This window comes from Macaca fascicularis, chromosome 12 (genome assembly GCF_037993035.2).
Source record: "Macaca fascicularis isolate 582-1 chromosome 12, T2T-MFA8v1.1".
NCBI lineage: Eukaryota > Metazoa > Chordata > Mammalia > Primates > Cercopithecidae > Macaca > Macaca fascicularis.
Window position 1 is genome coordinate 101,631,900 of NC_088386.1, and position 21,165 is coordinate 101,653,064.

A 21,165-nucleotide genomic window follows, 5' to 3' on the forward strand; every position below is an offset into this window, starting at 1 on the left:
TCTCAGAGGGTCACTCCGCCCTATTTCATATGCATAAGCCAGGACCAGTGGGCCTCAATGGGCTGGCTAGATGACACTGGGTTCCCAGCATGGGTGAGTGGTGTGGGCACCTGGAAAGCCCGTGGGTATTGGCTGCAGAGGAACTGGGCCTCATGGCTGGCCTCCTGTGATCTGGGTGGGAGGGATGAGCTCATTGTCCTCATGGTTGGAGTGGGTGCAGGGTCATTAGGTAAGAAGATGATGTGCTGTGTACCAGCCTGAGGAAATGGCTGCTTTTGTTTTCCACCCAGTAGGAAATGGACCAGAATCCATTCGATTCTGGGCAGTTCAACACGGCACAGTTTGAGCTGTGGAGGCTTGATGCCAAAAAGGCTACTTGTGTGGATTTGTGTCCCAACCACCCATGTGCAGCGTGCCCATCTTTTATGCATTTAAAGCCTGTCAGGCCGGTAGTCTAAAGCAGAGGTCTGGGAGATAGTAATGCCAACAGACATGGGGAATAGTAAAGTGCACCTGTAGAGTTAAAAAATGCATGACCTGTTCCCTCAAAGAGTGAACACAGGAGAAAGACCCATCCTGGAGGGCGGCTGCTGAGTCGTAATACATAATTCACAGGCCCATGCTGCTCCATGCAGATGGCGATATTAAATCGTGATTGATGCTAAGAGACACACACATCTCAGGAAGGTCTCCGAGAGGCTTCTGAATATTTCTCTGTCTCATGTGCCTTCCCAGCTTCTGTTCTACTGTGGTATTTAAGTAAAACTCCCTATTTCCCAAGAATCCCTGCTGGGGATTGCAGAACTTTACTCCTGAATAGATGAGATTCCTCAAATGTCATCACCCACCTTTGGAGCCTTTGAAGGTGGCTCCCTTCCCTCCTGGGCCACATGAAGCTGTTTGCCTCCAGCCAGGCACTGCGGGTACAGGGAGCCAGCTCTTCCTTCAAATGGCCAGTTATGACTGGACAAAGCAGCAGCACACTCTGGTGGTGGTGACCAGGCAGGAGGGATAGTGGGCAGACAGCGCAGAAGAAACAGATGTTCATTCAACACAAAGCACCTTTGTCGAAATTCCAAGGCTGGAGCCAGTAGATTCTCTAATACAGATTTTTCCATTCGGTGTATAATGAAATAATAAATCAAACTTGTGGTATATGTGGAATTAAATGTTTGGGGGTTTTGCATTTTTTTTTTTTAAAAAAGAAAAAAAAAGGGGGCTGCAATCACCCTCCAGGGCCTGTTCTGGCCCAAAGCTGAGAGTGCTTCCTCTGCACCACATGTAATTGTTACCAGGCTCGCTTGTGGGTCGGCACCACAAAACCACCATTGTCAGTTCCCGGAGCCCTGACTGCTGGCTGCCTGGGTTGGGCTGGGAGACACCGAATAAAATGAAGGATTTATGAGATAAAGATAGAGATGGGAGGTTGAATGAGGAGAGGAAGATGGGCCAAGGAGGGGAGGCAGGAAAGGCAGGGAGGCATGTTGAGTTTGCAGTCCTCTTGTTTTTTCAATCGCAGACCATGTAATTGAGAATATTTATGGCCATGTTCTGGAATACTTTCATCTGTGTGTGTGTGTGTAGTCGGGTGGGTAGGGGGAGGGATGAGCTGGAATAATCTCTTCCACCGAATGAGTCAGTAGGTTAGTCCTCTGGACTGCCATAAAAGGTCTGTAAAATAGTTTTAATCAGACACTGGTACAGAAGAGAAGGAGGGAGTGTTGGGGGGAAGAAAGCTGTAACATATTTGAAGTTCTTTGGGTTGTTGATTTCTCTTTCAGACCCACCGTGTGGAGGTCGTTTGAATTCCAAAGATGCTGGCTATATCACCTCTCCCGGTTACCCCCAGGACTACCCCTCCCACCAGAACTGCGAGTGGATTGTTTACGCCCCCGAACCCAACCAGAAGATTGTCCTCAACTTCAACCCTCACTTTGAAATCGAGAAGCATGACTGCAAGTAAGCACTGTCCTGTCCCACTGTGTATCCATCCACGAGATGCACATGCTCCGCCCCCTACCCCTGCTTTTGTCACTTCTGTCACCCCTCTCCCCAAGACCTGCTGCTAAGCAGTGGTGGATCCTGGCCTCAGAGGAGAACCTCAAGGGGCGTTCCCTTTCCAGGGAAATAAAGGTGTGGCTGATCCCACAATATGGTGGAAAGAGGCTTCTAGAGTGAAAAGTAGAGAATATTAACCTACCTCCAAAGGCTGGTAGTGGAGGAGAATTTCCATGTGGTGGCAGGGGCTGGACTACAAAACTCCACCTCTTGAATTTGGGTTACCTTCCTCTTGGAGATCTCCCCATTTCCACAGCTGCTACATGTATAAACCCCACCCGCTTCCTTAATAAGATAGTAGCTGTATCCCCAAGCGGAGACTTCCCCCGCATCCAGCCACGCAGGATCAGCCTGTTACTTTATATAGTGGTAACTGGTTTCCTTATAGAAAAATAAAAAGAGTAAAAAAAAAAAAAATCTAAGTAGTTCTAAGATTCATACTGGTTCTTGATACCTGTGTTACACAAGTTAGAGTCTCAAAGTCAGTGTTATGGATTTATTTAACAAACACTGTTCTGATTGCATTACAAATATTAATCCATTTACTTTGCACAGTGAGCCCTGGGAAGTTAGTGCCATTATGATCTCCATTTTGCACAAGAGAGAAAACTGAAGCACAGAGAGGTTAGGTCAGTCACCCAAGGTGACTCAGCTGGTCTTACAACATTGATTCTGCCACCCTGGAAATGTGTGGCTTAGGAAATCCCAAGTGGACATTTAGACACTTGTGAGTACTTTAGAAATGCCATGTTAACACTGAGGTCCCTAAAAGTTAAGGTTGGGAAGCAGGCAGCATGTCTAGAATGCAAATGTGCTTTGCACTGTTTACTGAACTGCATCTTAAAGTCTTTCCTCATTGGAACTAAAGTGAGAGTTTTTGTGTAGAAAAGAATGTGCCAACAGTCATATTCTGCCCCAAATGAGCGCCTACAGCATGCTGTTACTCTGATAAGTGTGCAGTGCTCCCATGTGATTAATACATTGTCTTAAGTATTCCTTGCTATTAAGCAAGGAATTGCAAATACTGAAAAATTAATAAAGGGGCCAGCTGGCGGCACAGGTACCAAGGAGAAGGCAAAACTCCTACAGGCCAGGTCTGGGCCAGCACTTCCTCATGGAGGAAACAAGGCCCCTCTTTAACTAGTGCCAGACTGTGAGGCTCAGTGAATTGATGTCATTATTATCCTCCTAGGACTACTTTGCACCTACATAATGGTTTTCTCCTAACAAGAGGTAGTCTTTGTTGAAAACCAAAGGGTTTCCCGGATGGATGCCTCATGTGACGAAGAGTCATAAGATGAAGTTTCTAATCCCAGATCCACTCTTGACTCAATGGATGACATAGGGAAACTCATCAGTTCCTCTTTGTCTAAGTTACATGAGTACCCTGCATACATTTGCTCAGCATCCCAAGGCTTCTGATTCCCTGACAGTGAACTTTTTCAAGCATTTCTGTTATAAGAGCTTCTTTATAAAGTGTTTTGGGCTTTAATTCTTCCGGCTGGACTGCAGAAGGTTGGCACAAACGGAAGCATAATGTACGGAGACAGCCTGGGTCTGAGCTCAGAGAAATTTGACTAAGCACCTCTCTCGACTAAGGGCCAAATTCTGTTATGCTTATGCCAGCAAATCTCCCAGTGAACTTGACAAGAGGTCATCCTATGTATATTCATAGTGGCAGAGGGAGAAAGCATGGCTCTTGGAAGGAAAAACTTAGGAGCTAGTAAGCATGGCTTAAAACGTGTTGGGAAGGATGAAAGGCCAGAAAAACATGCTCCTGTCCTGCTTTGGGCTGCGGGGTACCCCTTCCATGGACAGGACTCAGTCCCAAAGCTGGAGAGAACTAAAGGTTGCCAGAGCCTCTGACAAGGGAAAGAAGAAGGCATTATCCCTTGCTGGAGGTGGAGTAGGGGATTTATAGGGTTATCTTCTGGCTTATCATCCTTGCTAAATCACTTCCTGTTTTTCTCCCCATTCCATGACCTCATGTGTCTGGTTTGAACCTAAAAAGTGAAGGAGGTCAGAAAAAAAATTTTTCTGGGGTCTGTTCTCCCAGGGCCAAACTGTCGGAGAGGCTCTGTTGGGATTAAGCCTCATCCACTTAACCTTGTCATTAATTCTCTGTTCCTCCCCAACTCCCCATTTCTCTCTTTCTCTCTCATTAATTTTTGTATTTAGAAAGACACATCTGGTTTTCTCAGCCTCTCACTCTTCAAGGTGTTTTTGACACTTCCCCTGGCCATTTGCATTTGCAATAAATGGGCTTCCCCTCCCCACTGCCTTGTTTTACTTTCTTGTGAAAGGAACAATTAATCTAATTGAAGTCCTGGAAGTTCTGTTGCGTTCCAGCTCTCCCTCTCTCTTCCATACTGCATTTTCATTCCAAGGGAGCTCCTGGGTTTGGAAAGCACTCACTATCCAAGGAAATTAGCCTGCTTTCTCCTTTTATTTTGGGTGCATGCTTCAAATTGGATTTGGCTCGACAGGCCCATAAAGTCAGTACTTCCCAAAAGAAAACTGCCTGGGCTGGTCTTCCAATCACAGGGTACAGCAGCAATGCCCCAGCAAAAAGGGGAACTGAGCAAGCAAGTCAGGAGGAGCAGCCAGCTCAGCTGTGGAGACAGAGCAGTGGTCAGCACGCCCAACCTCGTGTTTGCCCAGGTTCTTCCTGTGAGCAGGGTTAACTGCAAAGATTGCCTCGAGGCCTGGAAACGGGGCCCTGATATGAAAGAATTTATCCTGGGCTGTGGCCCCTGAGCCCTTGGCTCTCTGTATACCTTGAAATCTACATCCCGGCCGGGCGCGGTGGCTCAAGCCTGTAATCCCAGCACTTTGGGAGGCCGAGATGGGCGGATCACGAGGTCAGGAGATCGAGACCATCCTGGCTAACACGGTGAAACCCCGTCTCTACTAAGAAATACAAAAAATAGCCGGGCGAGGTGGCAGCGCCTGTAGTCCCAGCTACTCGGGAGGCTGAGGCCGGAGAATGGCGTGAACCCGGGAGGCGGAGCTTGCAGTGAGCTGAGATCCGGCCACTGCACTCCAGCCTGGGCTACAGAGCGAGACTCCGTCTCAAAAAAAAAAAAAAAAAAAAAAAGAAAAGAAAAGAAATCTGCATCCCAAAGGTTGAGACGGTTGCCGAGTAAATCCCAGATAGACCTTTTCCCCTAACCGTTGCTTATTAACTATGTTCCATCGAAGCTTGCTGTCTGCTTGGAAAATTTCACTCACAAGCCACAGCTTTGCCTGACTCAGTGCAATCCAAGGCCACCATCTCTGGTGAACTTCCCTTGACTCCTCCCTCCAGTCACTTGCAGAAATGCAAATCCTGGGCACCCACAGGCTGTTTTGGGGCCTGTATAGAAGTTGTGGGCGGAAACCAGAGGCCACTGTGGCACAGCTGGACTCCTGAGGCCAAAGGACAAATGGGCGAGACTACGGGCCGTCTGGGCAAACAGAGAGAAGCCACTTTATTCCCTGTGGAATGAAGGATGCTAGGATGTTGCTGCTCCGGCAGACAGAGGCTTTTCGCTTGAGTCATCAGCCAACAGACTGAATGTTATGGTTTTAGAAACCCATACACAAAGTTGAGTGGTTTTTTCCATTTCTAAAATTTAAAATGTATGTATTTTTAAAACACCCACCTGCATATAATACACAGCTTGTTCAGGAGTTCTCAAACAGCCCCAGCACCCACCCCATCCCAGAGGCTCAACCAAATAAAACCCAAACTAAGAGGCTGGGTCCTTTAAGCATTGGTAATTTCTACCTGTAATCTCACCACTTTGGAAGGCCGAGGCAGGCAGGTCACCTGAGGTCAGGAGTTCAAGACCAGCCTGGTCAACATGGTGAAACCTCATCTCTACTAAAAATGCAAAAAACATTAGCCAGGCTTGGTGGTGCACGCCTATAATCCCAGCTACTCTGGAGGCTGAGACAGGAGAATCACTTGAACTGGGAGGCAGAGGCTGCAGTGAGCTGAGATTGCGCCACTGCACTCCGGCCTGGGCGAAAGAGTGCGACTCTGTCTCATTTAAAAAAAAAAAAAAAAAAAAGGTAATTTCTAGATGGATATCTTGATGGGTCTCAGAAAGTGCAAAACCTAGCAAGAAATGAAAGAACATTTCTTAGGCTAAAAAGCTCTCAAGGAAGTCTACATAAATGATTTTATGTGCTATGTTCAGCACAGCAATATCTCATTTACCACGTATCATTGAATAATGACATTCCGTTTAGGTGAATTGTCCAGATACTGAAATATCCACCTTTAAAGTTCTTAAAAAAGAACCTTAGTTCCAAGAGTTCTTTTTTTAAAGGATTTCTGATCAAGAACATTGTAAATCATGTGCTGCACTTCCCTGTCTTTTTAAAACCTGCATTGAGAGGAGTCAACTTTTTCTCAATGTTTGGGCTTCGAATTCTAAGCTTCACTTTTGTGACAGCAGCCAGGTATTGCCATATTTGGAACAGGCAGATTAAGATTTGAATTTTATTGACCTTTCAAACTTCCCAGGCCTGAGTTTCCTCATCTGCAAAGCTGTCGTAATAATAAATATTTTGCAAGATTGCTCTGCCTTTTTATGTAGATGCTCAATAAATTAGCAACTGTGTTAGCATCATTGGACTTTATCAGGGGACAGTGTGGGACGATTTTCTATCAATCCTCCTGCTTTCACACATCCTGTTACGAGTATGCCTGTCTCCTATAGCCTTCCCCTTCTGACTTGTTTTTGCGTTTTTATTGGGTTATCAATTTTGCTTCAGGAGCCCTTGCTGTCTCTTGGGAAGTTTGGGTTCTGGGACCTAACCTTTGCCCAAGCCAGTGCAATCCCAAGGCTAGCATTTCCAGCTGGCTTCGGCCAGCCAAGCTTGCAGCAGAGTTAGGACTGGGGAGGGATCCCAAAGTGACAAAGCGTAAGAGCAACAGAGGATGGAGTTCTCAACATCAGTATAGCTGCTCACAATCTTTTCTTCTAAACTCCCCCACACCCTCATATTCTGCATATTTAAGGTTTTGGATATTTGCCTCTAAGTGTCCTAGATAAACAGGGTGCTCTTGTGTTTATTTACAGCCAGAGGGGCCCTCTATATCTTAGAAGATGTGTCTGTTTCTCCCAAAGTAAGAGATGATATCTTAGAAAGGTAGCACTTTCCCAGTTGATAACCTGATCATAGTAAACAGAGAGATCAGACCAGACCTCAGTTATCTGGCCCCTCCCCACTCAGCCAGCAGTGTTTCCCTGTGCTCAGTAAATAATCTCCATTCCCTGCAAATAACCAAGCATAGTTTTACATCTGTGTGAGCCCCCTGGGTTCCCAGGGCTCCGGCCCTCCTCCCCTCCCTCCACAGTGTCCAGCTGCAAGCTCCCATCTTCCTCCCCTGAGTTTCCTTGCTTCCTGCAGTTCTGTCTTATCAGCCCCTCCTCTGAAGTCCCAGAGCACTTGATGTTGCCTGAGTCACTTACTTTTTGTTCATATGTGGTCATCTTGAGTTCTCAGCATGTAAATTCTACAAGGGCACAAAGCCCTTCATGTCTAAACTCCCATGGCACCTAGTCTAAGAGGGTGCTAGGCAGGTGTGTGCAAGTGATTTAGTGATATTTTTACATTGGAAATGCCAGGCAATCGGTCAGCATGAGCTGAATCTGTGTTGGAAGACAGATCGATCTGTTTTCCCTATTTGTCCATCTGGGAATGTGACATAATCTTAGGGGGTAGGACACAGGCCAAGAACATCACTAACTGATTTGGGACATGAGTCTCTCACCAACAAAATGGTAATAGACCATTCATTCATCAGGAAATAGTTATTAAACACCTACTATGTGCTAAGTGGTAGTATTGGGAATACAGTGATGAATAAATCATATTTTTTTCCCTAAAGTTGCTGTTACTCTTTCATTTACAGATGAGGAAACTTGGGCTCAAAGAAGTTAAGCAACTGGCCCAAGGTTCCACTCCCATAAGTGGCAGAGAAGGGTTTTGAAGCCAGATACCCTGGAGTTTTCAATCTCTGCTTTACTCTTGTGCTCTCTGCCTCCCCCACATCATGCGTTTGGCCGGGGACATGATATGGACCTGTTATGTGGGCCCACAGCATCCAGGTCCAGCCTAGGCTGGGAAGATCAAGGAAGGCTCCCTGGAGGAGGTGATGCCTATACGAATTCTAAAGAAGTTGGCCAGGCAGCAGGGAGTGTGTTTGGCTCGTGTCACAGGCAGACAGCAGAATGCTCAAAGACAAGGAGGGATGGTTTGATGCCTTCAGGAACCAAAATAATTGAACATTCCTGAACCCAATTTCTTAACCAGTGACATTGTAAGGGTAGAGTAAAAGGGGCTGTCCTTGTGACTTGCTGACACAAACCTTTTTCCCAGTGAAGAGGTGCCTGAGCAATACTATTTAATTGTATTTCCTGGCCAGACAACTTCCACCATCTCCTTAGGAGACAGGGTGGTCAGGAAGCAGGAAAGACTGAGATTATGGGGACTCTCTGCTGTCCCCACCCTCCCTGTCCATTGTAGGGTCTCTGCAGCCTCATACCCTATGTTCAAGTGGAATGCCTGAAAGTGGGGTTTGACCTGGGAAAGTCCAGGTAACACTTCAGATTAAGCTCCTCTTGTCAATTTCCTGCTACACAAGACTTTCTGAATCCAAGTCTCTTTCCTATGAATAGAGGGCGGGAGGCCAGATTGCCCAGTTGGAGGTGTGGCTTTAGCTGGTGTCCGTTGAAGTCTGAAAAGCCAACAAAGCATAGCGAGAATTCTGTGTGGTTCAAGAGGGTGCCTTGTGCTTGTTGAGGAGAGGCTGTTGGCTTGATCACTCACGACATTATTACTGACATTATTATTTACTGCCTGCCCAACCACAGAACTATTCTGATTCCCCTAAGGAACCAGTGAGCAGTAATACTTTTCGGTATTGCAACAATCCTCCTAATGACAGAAACAGATCCACCTCCAGGTACGTGGTGGACTAATGGGAGCAGCTGGCTGTGGCCCCGACACTTACCAACTTTGACCAGAGGTTCCGCCCAGCAACTCCACCTCGCCCATGGATCAGGGGGAAAAACAACTCACAGACTGTTCTCCTCCTCTTACCAAGGTTAAAAAGCAGCTGGAATTACTTTGGGCAGTTTGTTTTTGAAAATGAGCGTTGCAGTTGTAACCGTCTCAATGCAAGCCTCACTGTGGATGCCCTTCTTAACGATGTGCTTTATCTTCTGACTGAGAAAATCACTTGAGATTTTATCATGCACAATCCCACTTGTTCTGCCTCTCCACCCTGGCACCTTCTCCGAACCCAGAGATCCCAGAGGGCCAGCATCTCACCCCATGTAACTCCGTGTAATTCTCCCATCTAATTACACCGGCTGAGAGTCTGTCTTAAGAAATTCAGTGAGAGCTCCAGGTGTGGAGGGGATAAAGAAGAGATGGAACTATACCAAGTAAAAACATAAGATTTTTCTAAAAAGGGATTTGTGTATTTTCCTGGAGTCATGAGTCCTATAGAAAAAGAAATTTATATTATTTTTGTTTCGTCCTTTTTAGTGGCAAGGGGATTTAAGCCTTTGGATTAAGAGAAACTCAAAAGATAATTTAATTCCATTCTTACACTTCTGCCTGGATAAATCATTCCAGAAAAAAAAAAAAAAAAAAAAGATATCAGCTGCCCTTGTCTTTCCTTCCAGAAAAGAGCTTCTGTAATCGTCCTTCATTATGGGACCTCGTGCCTCACAACTCATCTCAGTTGATTGCAGAGTAGATGGTTGTATTTAATTTACATAATCAAAATTTTTTTCCTAGAAGGAGAATCCCTGAAAAATGTTAGCTGGGTCAAAATAAAATTTTCTAAAAAGAAGGAAAAGGAAAAGGAGAAAGAAGTGTGAGTTGGGCTTAGGTATGGGAGGGCAGCAGAAATGCATGACTTTTTTTATGCCTTTTTTTGAGCTTTGTAGGCGAGCATCTTGCAGTCTCTAATATTTTTCTACTTTTTCCCACTGGGACTCAACTGTATGTTTGTGGGTCATGTGAAGGAACTCTCAGAATTAGACAACAATAGCAAACATTTATTGAACTCTTGCCAGACATCAGGTCCTACCCTAAGAGCTTTCTATGTTTAACCTCCACAGCTGGTACTGGTACTGCTATTATCCCATTTAACAGATGGAGATACTGAGGCCCTGAGCGATCACACAGGTAGTAATCGTGGGGCTGGATTTGAAGCCAGTCAGCCCAAAGCTGCCTTTGTATACCTGTGTCAATCTGCTTGAAGCTGTCATCTGCTGTCCCAGTGCTTAGGTATTTGGGGCCTCTCTGATTTCTTTAGATATCCTTGACAAGCCTTTTCTTTTCCTTTTCCATTTTTATTCCTTTTCTTTGCCTCTTCCTGCCATGCAGTCACCTCCGGATGCCAGCAGGGCAGTCAAGGAGAGAGATCTCTTTCAGTGTCTTTAAATACAAGCCAGAGGCTTCTCAGTCCATCGTTTCTTTTCGCCTCCCTGTCATCAACCTCCTACTCCCCCAGTCCCCCTGCAGCCTCGCTCACCATCCCCTTCAAATTCCCTGCCATCCTCACCACCACCTTCACTCTCCATCTGGAGTCCAAAGATGGGAGGGCCAGTAATAGAGTGTCAGCGGAAGTAATTGATTCCTCACACCGAGAGAATTCGCCTGCCTTTAGTGTCAATGGAGCTGAACCAGAGTCTTGGAGGGTGAGCGAGACATGTAAACAGTCCATGGCCGAGCTCTCAGGACGAAGCCAGATACACTGGAGAGTGAGTGAGGGGGCAAATGGTGGAACAAATAATTGTTTTATTGGAAAGGAAAGGAGTAAATAATATTTCAGCCCAGAAATTGGCAGTTTGAAAGAGATGGTTGAGAGCTTGGAGCAGAAGGATTCGTGATGCAGGTTTTAATGGAAGAGATGTTCTTTGTCTCAAAGTAGGAGGTTTCATCCCCACCCGATCCCCCCTCCCGTTATCGTCATTATTATCATTAAAATAATTACTGTAACAATTACAGTTGATGAGACCTCAGGTTTATAGAGCACCTTTCATCTAAAAGTTCAAAGCGATTTATCTATGTGTCATCTTTTGAGAGTGGTAGGAGGGTAAGAAAGTATTATTTTGGGGGGTCATCTGCTGGGAAACTGAGGTCCAAGCAGATACAGGATTTAGTTTAAGCTTCAGAGCAGGCTGCTGGGTTAAATGTTGGGGTACTGAGTTATCGTCTGGGGGCCTTTTCTGCTGTACTCTTCCCTGCCTGGGCCTTTATCCACATGTGGCTCTTGAAGCTCATCCCTGGCACTGATGCCTCCTCCCACGCTGCCAGGGCCCCCACTGGTCACTACAATATTGTGGCCAACCAGCCAGAAGCTGTGTGTGCAAAACAAACAGCCCACTTATGGCTGTGCGATGAATAAAGATCCTTCAAGGTCTGACTCACACTGCTCCCATCCTGCTCAGAGACTTCCTGTAATCTGGTTCCCTTTCTTGTAGAAGCTCATGTCCTTTCTAAACATCTTTCTTCATGGTTTTATGAGGCTCTAGCCGGGAGCACCCCACATTCCTAAATGCTTGCTTCCTCCACCCCCAACAAACCCCAACCTGTTCTCTCCGAATGGAAAGGGCATTTCTGGGATGGGGAGAGAAGGTGAGTGTTTTAACGTGCCTCACGTGGCCCGGGCTGCCTGTGCAGCATGACGCTTCAGAATGCAGCTGTCGAGAGCATAGTCACAAGCGGAAGCAGTTCCAGCTGACTGGCCCCTGAGTGCTAGATTCAGGATCTCTGCCCTGGCGTGGCAGCAGCCCCTTCCTGCCTGGACATTAGTGCAGGCCCATCATTTCCACACCATGGTGCTTTTTGCACAGTAGTGACAAGTTTGCCCCTGGAGCCAGGAGAAGCTCCAAGCTCTGTAACCTGAAGCTCCAAGTAAATGAACTCTAAAAGGGGTCCCATCACACATGTCACCTACTCCCAGACTGTCCCCTACTTGGATTTCTGCATGGCACATTTTTCAGATGAGTTTTGCATCTTCCAAGTTTTGTTAGGGAGGCTGGATGCCAGCAAAGGGGAATAGAAAAATGATATGGAGCCTGTATCCCTGGAAAAACAAAAAGGACTTTTTTGTTGCTGTGAGGGATTCCCTGGTGCCTGGCACACTTCCGTTCACAGCAGGCTCCCGTTTTTCGGACAAATGGGGAAGTTATGATTTGCCCTCACAAGTGGATCCCCCGGGAGCTAGAATCAGTGTGAACACCTATGCCGGAGGGAACGGTTCACTCTGCCGAGTAAAGAGGCGCTGCCAGCACACCAGGCGCCCCGGACGCTGTGCTCTGATTGCCCTTCGGTGGTCACCCGTGCAGGCAGCCCCACCAGGCACAAAAGCTTGATCCCCATTCCCTTTTGTCAAATGATGCAAACTGAGGCATGCAAGCGTGATTGACCCAGGCCAGCATAGGAAAATTCAGAGTCCTGGCCAGGCTGGGATTCACCTTGACTGCTGCCACTGCCGCTGAGAAGAACAGAACTGGAAAGAAATTGTGGACTGCTCTTCTTTGCACTCTGGTATCATTCCAGAATGCTAGCAAGGGGCCCTGTGAGTTGACTGCAGAGGGTGAGGATTTTATAGACACAGAGCAGACCAATGAAAGACCCGACACTCATGCTGAAAGCAGCCTGCCCCAAAGCCTTAAACTTCACATTGGCACCGGTTGCCTAGAAAACCATTCCTTACACAAGCAAACATGTTTCATCCAAGTGGCCTCCAGTGTGTGTGCTGGTCCAGAAGCAGAGCAGACCCGTGACCACACGGCCTCAGGAATGTGCCTTGCTGGCCAGCCAGGTCAGCGAGGGAAATGGTATTCACCCAAAGGACCAGGGCAGAAGTGGGGGAGGCTTTGTTGTGTGCCCTCAATTCTCTGAAAGTTCACCTTCCGAGAGACTTATCAGAGGCGCTGTCTGGAGCGGCCTCCTTCCTCACGCCGGGAGGCGTTCTTGGCAGCCTGCTCCATGAGGAACAATGAGATTGGCGGGGCCCTCACCATCATCGCAGGGCCTCTGTGGAAAAATAGCCAGCAATTATAAATAGATGTTATTCGTCGTTTCCATTTTCTTGCCTTCAAGGTTTTTTGGAATAATTCCTTCAGTTTGTTTTGGGTTATTCTCTCCATGTACTTCCTTTGGTGGGTGGTCAGACTTCCTCCCTTCTGAAGAGCTGTGGTGACCCTGGTTGTGAGGGGATTGTGGATAAGAAGCTCAAAATATCAGACATTTCTGGTGGGAAGAAATGAAGGAAGAAAATGCAACTGCAAACAGCCACTATTAAAAAGGCACTGGGTACCGATGCAGATACACAAACAGATAGATTTTGGGAACTGTTTGAGCCCTTGGCGTTAAATAGCAAATAAGAATAACAGCAGCAATAACAACAAATGGCTATTCATTGAGCACGTACTGTGTGCCATGCACCGTGCTGACCCATTGATGTGCATTAACTCAGCAGCCTCTTGGGAGCTTGAGTACCTTGCTATCTAACACAGCAGATGGAGGACGGGTGGTTTCAAACACAGCCTGGGCTCAGAAACACAAGTTTGACATAAAATCTTGAAAACTCAAGTGTCTGAAACACTGTTGATGGATTTGTGCAGGGGGATGATTTTTTAGAAACCCAGCCCCAAGAAGGGGGGTATCGAGACTGCCTCTAACTGTGCTTTTCGTTTCATCTTCTCCCGTCTGGCTCCCGAGGTGTCATGTGTATGTAACTCTTCTCTTCTCCACATCCACCATCCTGTTTTGTTTTATGCTGATAATAATAAAAATAGCCAGGGGCTCTCAGACACTTCCTAAGGCATCTGGCACTGTGCTGGGCCTGCATGTACCTTCGCAATCCTGCCACCATCCCCAAAGGTGGAGACTGTTATTATGTCCATTTTGTAGATGATGAAACTGAAACTCAGAGAGGTTAAATACCTTGTCTATAATCACACCATGAGCAAGTGCCAGAAAGTAGCTGTGTCTGTCCACAAAGCCCACGTGCTACACTTCCCAGGTTACACAACACCCTCTTAGGTATGTTTCAGTTAACAGTAATTTAACGTTTCTTTTGTCACAGACTTTTTCCCTAGAAAAATGTGCCTACTCACAAACACAAAATTTCAGCAAACAGCATCAGAGCTTCCCCAGCCCACTTATACTTATGTGTAGGCCCTAGTAGAAATCCACGCATTTAAGAATATGTGCTCTAGATGATAACTTAAGAGCTTATAAATATACGGGATGCTGCTTTCTCACTCCATGGGCCATATGTTCACATATGGATATATATGTGCTTATAAAAATACCACACTTACAAAAATTAATATGTTATCCCATCTGAACTCTTGCAAGCTAGATTTCTGCTGGGTGAGTCTCGAAATCATGGATTCCAAATCCGCTCACTTTTCCTGTTGGCGATGTGTCTTTTAATTTTGGTAAGTCCTTCAGCCTTATTTAAACAGAACAACTCAAAAGAGCAAGATTCTGTTAAGTCTCTTACATACCTTACGCCCATTTTGTGGAAACCTAACTGAGGCCATAAGGATTCTTTACACCCGATACCTGCTAATGCTATTGTGCTATGGCAATCTGGTATTTTCATTGCCCTCAGATCTTCATCCCACAAGGAGACAAAGAGAGGAAGGGGAGGTCTCTGTGCCCTGGAGTTTGACTACTTGGGTTCAAAGCCTCCCTCTGACCTTTCTTCCTCATGTAACCTTGGGCGGGTCACTTAACCTCTCTGAGCCTCAATGTCTGCAACTGCAAATGGATGGTAATTGTAACAGGGCCTGGTTTGGATGAAATGAGGATTAAATGAAATAATATCTGAATCAACGGCCTGGCCCATAGTAAATGCTCAATAAAATGTGATATAACGGCTTTTTAGTAAATGGGTGGTACAGATGCAAGGCAGAAATTCAAGGAAATGAAATTTACTTAAAAAAATCTGACCTGACAGTGAGCTGACTTCTCCATAAAGGCTAGGTGACTGTACTGAGCCCAAGGAGCAGGTGGCGTGGCTTCAGGTCTGAACAGACCAGAGACCTTAGCACTGTGCAGACCTGCCTTGCAGCCTTTTTAGGCATCATGCAGCTTCTTTGTTGGGAAGTTGTGTGTGACAGTGCTGTTTTTTTCCTCCTAATTTCCTCACAGGTTTTAATGTAAGGATTAATAAGACAGTGTTTGTAGATGTCTTTGAGCCTCCTGGAAGAAAGGCACTCCAGGAGGTGATAAATTCTCTGGCCTGGATAATCTACTCATGAAATATGGAACTTTGAAAGTGTGAGAAAAATCTCAAATCACTTTGACAGCATTTTAATTATAGTTGATTTGTTTGCCGCTAATAGTGAAAATGCTGTCAGCATGATTTGCGATGTTTCTTCCACTCAAAATGTTATATTTCATGTTTTTGAGTCACAAGGCAACATTTTGGTTTTCAGATACAACCAGAATAGCTCAGTAAATGTGTTGGGGCACAAAGACAGAGAGTATAAAATGGATCAAACTCCACAGAAAGCATCATCGTAGCACGCGTTCTTCTTAACATGGAACACCAGCCTCAAGTCCCTTATTCATTTACATTTATTTACTCAACAAAAAGTGAATGAGACCTCCTACATGCCAGGCACCAAGCAAGTGTCGTAAATTCAGCAATGAAGAGGCAAGGTCCTTGCCTTCATGGTGCTTATTGTCTAGGGCAGGAGACAGATCATAAACAAATAAGCATATTGACAAGATCTTTTCAGATTATGATCATAGCAATGAAAGAAGTAAGAGGATGGTGAGCTAGAGAATAAGGGCATGCCATCTGAAACAGGGTGGTGACAGCAGGTTTCTCTGAGGAGATAACATTTGTACTTAAGCCTGAAGGATGTGCAACAACCAGCCCTGGAAGACACCAGTGAGGAGTACTGCAGGCAGAGGAAAGAGCACTTGCAAAGGCCCTGGGGTTGGAAAGAGCTCACCATATAAAAAATGTCGTCAACATCTTATGATCTTATGATGAGCAGTGTGAAAGGAGGTCTTGCTTGGTTGGCAAAGGTTATGATGTCAGGACTTGGGCAGAGATGTTCTGATACGTAGACCCAAAAGAAGGGGCAGAGTCTTCTTCCTCGGAAGACCTCAGTACTCTATCTTCGATACAGTAATTCCCTTCCAAGTGGTTCTGTGTGGCATCCCTAAAGCTGGATTCTGACAAGGGCCAGACATTTCGGTGTCCTGAAGGAAGGACCTCAGCTTGGTGAATCTTCCAGCACAGGCTCTGTTGACTAACCCAGACTTTGGTGCCCTGCTGGGAAGTGTCAAGCATGGAGACAGTTATGGAAACTAGAAAGTCCTTTTTCATGTTTGCCTAGCGATGAGAGGAAGAGATGAGATTGTTGCTTTTTCATATCTCTCCCGTGGACTCTTAAAATTAACTTCACTGTCAAAATTTCCCATGGCCCAAATGTAGGTTTGGGGAGAGAAATGTAAGACTTTGAAGTTGAGAAAGAAAGTAGAGAAAGCATTCTCTAGACAAATGTTCACCATGCAGACGTCAGAATCTGTGAGGAGACAAGTAAAAAGGCACTCAGGGAACCATTTTAGAGAGAAAATAAAGAACTGGGAATAGAGATGGCTACTTCAGCTCAGGAAAAAAAATAAATAAAACAATACAAGGTAGTGTTAAAGCTTTGAAAGGAATTTTTCATTTAGGAGAGATTATGAATAATGAAATGCAAACACTCTAGTTAATATGTCCGTTAGCTGGCTTATGTTGCCTTCTGGAAAACGAGTGATACGTTCTAAGAGGAGTGGCTTTTCAAGTTATCCTACTTGACTATCGTTGGGGTGAGCTCTGAGTCTATACCCCAGATTCCTTTACTAAACACTGGATATTAGACACTAGATGCAAAGCCATATTTATTCCAAAGCCAGAAACTTCCTAAGCCTCTGCCTAACTCTTCACAAATGAACCTGACAACACTGAAATTTCTAAGGAGATTTACTCCAACCGTAGCAAATCCCTCATAATAAAAAATTTCCCCAAATGAGTCAGTCACACAGGAGGTAAATGAGACATTCTGCATGAAGTCAGCATGTCATTTGGAGTGTGCCTTTATATAAAAGTCCCAGCCAGAAGACCATGTGGTTACATGGGGCTTGTCCACAGGGCAGAACCAGAACACTGGAAGTTGCGGGGATTTCAGCTGCCGAATTGTAACTCTGTGTCGCTTCCCCTCAAGCAAACCTTACAGAAAAATCTAGTTTTTCTAAGAAGTTCAAGTAAGCCTTGTTGATTATTTGCTTCACAAAAGGATTCACCAGAGGGGTCCTTTAACTAACAAGCTCAGAGAAAAACTTTATAGTATGACTGAATTATATGAAGCTTTTCCAAAAATGCATCCCTTCTCTATATGTGTGTGTAGATGCATATGGATGTATTTGTTGCAGGCAGCATTACAAGAAGGGATTTGGGGTGGTCTATATCCGTTGAGTAAATTGAGGCAAGCTTGTAACAGTGGCATTTGTTGGGCAGCCCTGCTTCATTGCTGATTCTGTTAATCCCCTAAATGACTCCATGGGTGATCAGGCAACCAGATAAAACCCTCTCACTTCTGATGAACAAGCCAGTGGGATGTCAGGGCCTCTTTCTGTCCTTCCTAGAGAAATTGGCAACACAAAGACTGGAACTATCTGGCGATCCTTTAAAAAAAAGTTTAGAAAATTATTTATTGAATGTGGGTCATGTCCTAGGCACTGTTCTAAGTGTCCCAACCTACTGTGTCTCATTTATTCCTCACTCCAGTTCTGTGACATGGATGATGATGGTGATGATGATGAACTTACTTCTACATCTGCTAAATCATGAGAGCTGCATTCTTTTACAAAGAAGAAAGTAAAAATTACCCATCATCCCACCACCCATGTCTCTCGCCATTGTTAGTATTTTAGTAGTCTTTCAGACTTCCTCTGTATGTTTATGTAAGGAAATGTATGTCTACCTTTTAAAACATACTTTTAAAAAATCTTTTAAAAAAGTTAACAGTATAGCATGAACATTTTTCCATTAAAAAAAAAAATTCTAGACCTGCAGATTATTGATTGTAGCAGCAGAGTATTCCATTTTATAAATATCCCAAAAGGATTCACCCTCCCTCTACGGTTGGGCTTTGAAACTATTTATGAGCAAAATATCCTCCCACTTTTTATATTTTTTCAAAATACATACACAAAGATGCATATGCAACTTTGCACAATTGTCTGATTATTTTCTTAGGAAAAATTTCTAGCAGTAGGATTGCTGGATTAAAGGCTATGTACATATTAACTTTTGTCACATTTCACCAAAATGCCTTCCAGAATGTTTGAACAGATTTCCATTCCCGCTGATACTGAACCTCTGCTTATTTGTTCCATCTCTTAAAACAAGGTCGCTTCTGCTCTGTGGCTCAGCCTCCTCGCCTCTGAAATGGGTGTGAGAATACAACAAATCACAGTTCACGTTTACTTAGCACACACTGAGTGCCAGACTATGGACTAACACTTCATATTGATTAGATCTTGCCATTTAAGTCTCACATCAACCCCAGGAGAAGATTGTAATATCCCTACTTTACTCTTTTTCTCCCCATTTGTGAGGCTCAGAAAGGTTCAGTAACTTGCCTGAGGTCACCCAGCTAAAAAGTGGCCAAGCTGGGGTGCAAGCCCAGCGCTGTCTGCTTCTGGGATTCGGACTCTTGCACTCTGGGCCCTGCATTTCTTAGTCCAGATGAGTTGTCTGATTCATGAGCATGGGTGGCAGAGCCCCTCGACCTTTGTGCACATTGCCAGGGCATCGCCATTGCTCATAGGAATGTGTCTGTCCAGCAGTGCTTGCCTTAGTATGAAAGTAGCAAGGAGGGGTTTACTGGAAGGTTTGGGAGTTCCCCTGAGAACAAATGAAGCATCTTTTTACTTTTGTTTTGGAAATGAGGAAGCATGTTTTCAAAGTCAGCACCATCTCCCACACTGAAACCACAGACCTAAACAGATTCCCCCAAACTCACAGCTTTCTCAATCTGTGACCATCTCTCCATTTCTTCCTGGGGGGTGAAACTGCCGTTTTGACTTCTCCAGACTCTAAGGAGCTCAGCAGTTCTTTTTTGACTGTGGGAGTCCAGCCCTGTGGGGTCTAAGAATGAGTTAATCCTGGTCCACTCCTGCTTAGACTTCCTTTACAGGTCTATTATTTGAAAGTGGCTGAGTAACATAGCTCCTGGGGGCTAAAGTGAGGCCTCAGGCCTCCCCAGCTCACACCAGCCACTCCTGCAGGCAGCCGGCAACCCCAGATCCTTGTATGTGACAGGAACCATGGGCAGGCACATCCCAGAGAAGGTTGCATTCCCAGCCCTCTCTTTACCCGCAAGGAAGAGATTTCTTAAGTGTTGCTTTAACAGGTTGATGCAAAATAAATAAACAGAAAGGGAAGGAGAGGGAGATGGATGGTTTTCAGTAAAGAATGGTGCAGCGGCCAGCAGCTGGAAGGGAGCTGGTGGGCAGGAAGTTTCCCACCTAAGCAGTTGTGACAGGAGTATTAACTGGGAGCCCAGAAGGCAAGCACAAACGCAGCACAGTGAGGACTGCCAGAGCACATACCGGGGCTGGAAAATGTGTGTCTGTCAAGATAAAATGGTGCATTATGTTTGCACCTTCCCATGAACTGAGCCAAGAGTGTCTTTGAGGTGCCTTCTTCCCAGCCCTGGCCAGTTTGACTCTGCTTCAAATGAGCACAGGCCTCTGCTTCAGGAGGGCAGCCTGCCCTGCCTCTCACTGAGGCTAATAGTTGTGTGCACGTAGCCGGTGGGCCCCTGGAGACTCACCCCTGCTTTTGGAGAAAGGTTTTTATTGCCTTATCTAATATGAGGCTGATTCCTTTTAAGAACACACGTTGACTAGACACTGCTGATGTGAACCTCGCAGAGTCATCATAGGGAGGGCAGTGGCTCAGGGTGGGGAGTCTTTGTCACTAACAATTAAAGAAGGGATGACCCAGGGGAAAATTGAAACGGGGCTGGAGGGAGATGGGAAAATAAGCAAATGTCTCTGAAACATCCCCCGTGTGTCTGGCACAGTGCCTAGCCCCTTACGTCTATATTTTTTTCATTCCATCTTCTCCCCAGCCTTTTGGAGTGGATATATTTATCCTCATCTTACAGATGAAGAAATTGATGCTCAAAGGGGTTCAGCAGCTTGCAATGTCACAGAGCTAAGAAGGAGAGACTAAGATTCTGAGAGCATAATGGAAATAAAAATGGTGCTATTGAAGGAAGAAAAAAAATGTGTTTTGTGATATTTGATAGAATGATGCTCCTGCTCTTACGTGGGCAAGAGATAAGGCCTTCCAGCCATGTGTTGATTCACTCTGTGGCTTTCACAAAGCACAACAACTTGCAGTATCTCTGTTTGCCAGTCTGTACAAGCAGACATAAGTGCCCTTCGCTTATCCATCTGAAACACCTGAACGTCTCTAAATGAATAGAGAGACATGAGTGGGAGCGACACAGCGGTCCTTCTCATGTCCTTCGAGTGATATTTTCTTGTCTGTGCCATCCCCACCCAGGTATGACTTTATCGAGATTCGGGATGGGGACAGTGAATCCGCAGACCTCCTGGGCAAACACTGTGGGAACATCGCCCCGCCCACCATCATCTCCTCGGGCTCCATGCTCTACATCAAGTTCACCTCCGACTACGCCCGGCAGGGGGCAGGCTTCTCTCTGCGCTACGAGATCTTCAAGACAGGTCAGTGTGGTCACACGTAGGGGCGGGGAGATTGGCGTTTTAGAGAAGAAGGAGGGACAGCACCCAGTGGGCTGAGGCACTGGGTAAGAGTGACAGTGTCATCCAGCTTGAGCACGGTGAGCGGTTCAAGGTGAACCCAGAGACATGCCGAGAAGAAGAGCCAGCTCAGGTTATCCACTAGCTTAAGGGGGCAGACTGCAGAATGCGGGGGCAAAGCAGCCATTGTTTGTGGTATTAGACAAATAGAAAAACACTTCTTGAAAGAATCTGATTTTTGTATGCTTTTTAAAATCAAAATAGTCTTCATGG

General features: G+C 45.6%; 1 protein-coding gene across 7 annotated transcripts in view; it reads left to right on the top strand.

Annotated features, from left to right (window-relative positions):
• The window catches only part of NRP2 (neuropilin 2), a 116,457-nt gene that overhangs the window by 13,493 nt on the left and 81,799 nt on the right, over window positions 1–21,165 (top strand). For all 7 annotated transcript variants that reach the window (XM_005574027.5, XM_005574028.5, XM_005574029.4 and 4 more), the window contains exons 2-3: window positions 1,782–1,959; window positions 20,675–20,856. In XM_005574027.5, coding sequence (XP_005574084.1) covers window positions 1,782–1,959; window positions 20,675–20,856 — 360 coding nt within the window. The remainder of the gene's footprint in view (window positions 1–1,781; window positions 1,960–20,674; window positions 20,857–21,165) is intronic.